This window comes from Colias philodice, chromosome 14 (assembly GCF_061535455.1).
Source record: "Colias philodice isolate Cphi_HAF_F1 chromosome 14, ilColPhil1 Martin Lab GWU primary, whole genome shotgun sequence".
NCBI lineage: Eukaryota > Metazoa > Arthropoda > Insecta > Lepidoptera > Pieridae > Colias > Colias philodice.
Window position 1 is genome coordinate 8,994,810 of NC_143099.1, and position 4,851 is coordinate 8,999,660.

At 39.4% G+C, this 4,851-nt stretch overlaps 1 protein-coding gene across 1 annotated transcript; it reads right to left on the reverse strand.

Moving 5' to 3' along the window:
- Positions 1–580: 580 nt before the first annotated feature.
- On the reverse strand, positions 581–2,117 carry LOC149482978 (uncharacterized). The gene has a single exon (XM_089703032.1). The coding sequence runs from the start codon at positions 1,951–1,953 to the stop codon at positions 1,138–1,140; it is 816 nt and encodes a 271-aa protein (XP_089559158.1). The 5' UTR covers positions 1,954–2,117; the 3' UTR covers positions 581–1,137.
- Positions 2,118–4,851: the final 2,734 nt, after the last annotated feature.

The following is a 4,851-nucleotide window of genomic DNA, read 5'->3' on the forward strand; positions in this document are numbered from 1 at the left end:
CATAAAAACCTAAATATTCAAGCTGAGACTGTCCGAAAGAACATTTATTTAAATTAATTGTAATATTATTTTGCGATAAACGTTGAAAAACAATACGCAAGTGCTCAAGGTGTTGGGTTTCATTTTCGCTAGCGATCAAGGCGTCATCAATATAATTAAAAATAAAATCTAGGCCATTGAATACGGTGTCCATGAATCTCTGAAATGTTTGGGCTGCATTACATAAACCAAAAGTCATCCTTGGAAATTCAAATAGTCCGAAAGGTGTAATAATTGCTGTTTTCTCTACGTCTTGAGGTGCAGTTTCTATAAAATGGTATGCTCTATTTATGTCAATTTTTGAAAAACAAGTCTTACCCGCTAAGATGTACGTAAAGTCCTGGAGACGGGGAATAGGGTAACGATCCGGCTTGGTGATTGCGTTAAGCCTGCGATAATCACCACAAGGCCTAATATCTCCATTTTTCTTAGTAACCACATGGAGAGGACTCGCCCAAGCGCTTTTAGATTGACGACATATACCTAGCTCTTGCATCTTTTCAAATTCTTTCTTTACAAGTTTATACTTATCTGGTGGTAACGGTCTCGCCCTAGCATATACCGGAGGTCCGGTAGTTTCTATACAATGTTGTATAGAACTAGGTGGCAAATTTAAAAATGATGTAGGTTTAGTTAAATTGGGAAAGTCCCGTAACAAATTATAATATGGATGCCCTACACTAAAAGATAGTACGGATGGCTCAGTGACGCAAACAATCGAACCTATTACTTTTAAATCTGTAATTTGATCAATGAGTTTTCGTGAGCTGACATCAACTAGTAACTTATAATAACTTAAAAAATCTGCTCCTAAAATTGGTTGTTTCACGTCAGCAATTACGAAATCCCACCGATAAGGTCGCCTTAACTTTAAATTTAGAACTAGAGACTTAGTACCGTAGGTTTTTATTTCAGTACCATTTGCTGCGAATAATTTATAATCACTGCACTTACTTGTTTGACATCGTTTACCTATTGGCAAAACAGAGATATTCGCACCAGTGTCAATTAAAAACTTTAAACCACTATTTATGTCGGTGATGCGTAGGCGATTACAGGGTTGGATGGTGCAGACTTCCGCCGCAGGCTGCACCTTGTTTAGTTTTCCTTGACCTTCCACGCGCAGGGCTCCTTACAGTTCCGTGCGTTGTCCCGGAAACGATGATGGTAAAAGCAAAGCCAGCCTGGACTGTTTGGACTTCGTCGAGGTGCTGAGTGTGCACGGTTACGACTCTGAGAACGTGGACGTCCACGGTAGTTCCATCGCCGTGCTGGTCTGGATCTCTCCAAGTTGGCCACTTTGAGGGTTAGCTTGGCGATTTCCGCCATTATGAGCTCCGTATCCTTGTTAGTTGCACTCGTAGAAGGCTGGTGCTGCTTTTGTGTCACTTCATTGACGCTACTGACGCTTTGTGTAGACTCCAAAACGTTGTCTGCGATGGCAGCTAAGCTGTCGAGGGATTTGGTATCCGAAACCGCGAGAACAGCTCGTACAGCGTTGGGCAGATGTCCTTGCCACAGAATCCGTAATGTGTCATCAGGGATTTTGTCCTTGGCGAGCTCCTTCATCCTTCGCAGCAGTTGCGAGGGCTTTTGTTCACCTAGCTCCATCTCACCAATTAATTTTTGAAGCTGGCGGTTTTTGGATTCCTCATAAACAGCCAGTAACCGCTGTTTCAGTGCTTCGAATTTGTGAGTCGCAGGTGGGTCGATGAGGACGTCGGTCACTTGTTGAATTGCTTCTTTACTTAATTTTGAAACAACGATGTCGTACTTAGCCTCATCCGACAATTTTTGAGGGGCTAGCATACATTCGACCCGTATAAACCATATCCTGGGCTGGTCCATCCAAAAATCCGGTATCTTCGATGTGAGTGTTATCGCCGCCATATCAATAGTTGGTGGATGTGCCATTTTAAATTTAATTTAATAATTTTCGCGGCGCGAACTTGTATGCGCGAAGAACGCGGGGTCACCACTTTAGGTGTTTGGGTGTACTAAATGAAATACTCGCTTACGAAGCATACATATTTATTGCGCACGGCGTAAACGTCCGGCAACGACAATTGGGAGTTTCACACTGTCGGGCTTTGTTATTGCGTTGAGCTGTCGATAATCTCCGCACGGCCTTAACTCGCCATTCTTTTTAACTACAATATGAAGCGGACTAGCCCAAGCACTTTTAGAAGGCCTACAGATACCTAATTCTTGCATAACCCTGAACTCTTCCTTCACCTTTTTGTATCTATCCGGGGGTAACGGTCTAGCTCTAGCATGAATAGGTGGGCCGCTCGTCTCTATATAATGTAAAACGTTATGCGATGTAGTTTCTTTAAACGACATCGGTTTAGTAATGTCAGGAAACATATTTAATAAATCGTAATACGGATGACTTTTGCACACAGAATTTAGCGATTGTTGCGTACACGAAACTAAGGAGGCTAATACATGTAAATCGGTAGTTTGATCAATTAACTTTTTTCGATACAAATCAACTAATAATTTATGATGTGTTAAAAAATCAGCTCCCAATATTGGCTGTTTGACGTCTGCTAAAATGAAATCCCAACGGTACGGTCTTCTTAAATTAAGGTTTAAAACAATTGATTTAACGCCATAAGTTGCAATTTCTGTACCGTTAGCAGCGTATAATTTAAGATCTGATCGACATAATTTATGATATTTAAATGGATTTTTAGATACGGGCAAAACGGAAACATTGGCACCGGTATCTACTAAAAATTTTAAATTAGTGTTTGTATCTATTACCATGAGACGGCTGCACGGCGTGATGGTACAGACCTCCGCCGTAGTCTGCACCTGCCTGTCTAGTTTTCCGGCTGGGCGGCTGCTGCGCTGGGGCTGGGGCTCCTCTTCCACGCGCACGGCTGGATGCACCTGTGAGCGCGCTGCCGGAACCTGAAGTGGTAGCTGCACAACCAGTCGGGTCCGCCGGGACGACGTCGCTTCGAAGATGACCTTGACGACTCTCGAAGATTGCGTGACGGTGTTCTGGGTCGCCGATGTATTGCTCGTGATCGTGAGCGCTCGATGTTTGCAAGGCGCACGTTGATTTTTGCCAATTCCGCCGAAAGGGTGCCGTAAAAGTTAGATGTATGCATCGCCATATTAAAATTTAAATTCTTCCAATAAATCTTCGTCTTCAAAATAATATTTTATTCTATTATAATTTCTTGTTGTTCTTTGTCGGGGTCACCAATGTTGAGTAGTGCTTCTGCCCCCAAGGTTGCCCAAATAATAATGCTTTTCCTTTAATCACTTTATTACTCTTCACAATATATGTGTTGTTAGAACTAGCCGTTAAGCACTACTAAAAAATAATTCTAATAAAATGTAGAAAGCGTCGGGGAAACAATGTGGACGCACACATATACAAAAAGTTCGATCAGCGAATTGCATATGTGTGTCCCTACAACTACTTTTAAGTTTTAGAGGAACACCGAACATGTGCAATCTAAACAGTTCTTAGACAATATTAGCTCTTATAGTATTGCGTTTTAAATGATCCTTTGGTGCTCAACAATTATTAGATGCTCCTTTCATTCTTACTTTTAAGATACAAGGTCAAGTTTATCATTTGATAGGATCCCTTTTGCCTGAAGGCCAACCTAAGTTTCTTTAAATATATTTTGTATTCGACTACGACGAATAATCGAATACAAGAAATCAATATTTCTCGAATTTTAAACTGAACTCATTTCACAATTTTAGAACATGTTAATTCATCAGGTTAATCCGTATATATGCGTTTTAAATCGACATTAGAAGCTTTTCCTCAAGATGGTGATATTAATATAAAATTGGTATAAATGCCGATAGACGGAAGTCTATTAGCACTCAGGAATTCCCTGAGCGTGTTATAACGCCCAGGCCGCAGTATTACAATTTTTCCTACAGTAGGGCGACGAATGTATTTTCGCATAGCAACGGAGGGGAACTCGTGGGGGGTAAAGTGACGCGGGCCACGTACCACAAACATGTTTAGTTTGTGGTACCGAGCGCGAAAGAAAGTCATCGTGTTTTTAGTAAAGTTACTATGTAAACTAACGTAATTTATTACTTAGGTACATATTCTATAATGGTGCGCTCAAACTGTTAATCTACATTTAATTTAGATTATTATTTTAATTACTAAGAAATGTAGAATTTAAATCACATTCATTCATGTTTTCCTCAGATATTCGATGTCTATGATTTTCGATGATTTTAAGATTTTCTTATCAGAGTATTCAATTTTAATGTAGTTAAATTTTATAAGAGACAATTAAGAACATTCAAAAATAAAGTGTCACGTATTTTTTTTAAACGACGAATGACGAAAAACGACCGAGTCGCGGACGAAGTCGCGGGCAACAGCTAGTTATTAATAAAAATACAGGTGCTATTATTCGTTAAAATATATCCAAACATCAAAATTTTAAGAGCTTAGCTATTTTTATTACTTCTAAAGAACTCTTTTGTCCGAAATTAAATCCCCACGTGTAAGAAAGTAAAATCGATGAACGAAAGCTAATAAGAATACTTTTCAAATTTTATCGGTCTAGACGAATTTCTGCACAATTTAATACTAACTAACCCTAAAGCAAATTCCTAGACACGGTATCAAATTATTACAACACAACCTCGCATTATTATGGGAATCATCCCCCATAAATTTTAATTAAAACATTTGATACCCATTATCCGCTGCTATTTGAATATGAACGCTGGCATTTATTAAAGGGATAAATAACGAGTTATTAAAAGTTAATGACATGCACATCTAGTACGTGCAATATTATTAATCTATAT

Coding starts and splice junctions, on each gene's coding strand:
- LOC149482978 (XM_089703032.1), bottom strand. CDS start 1,953: ATGGCACATCCACCAACTATTGATATGGCGGCGATAACACTCACATCG.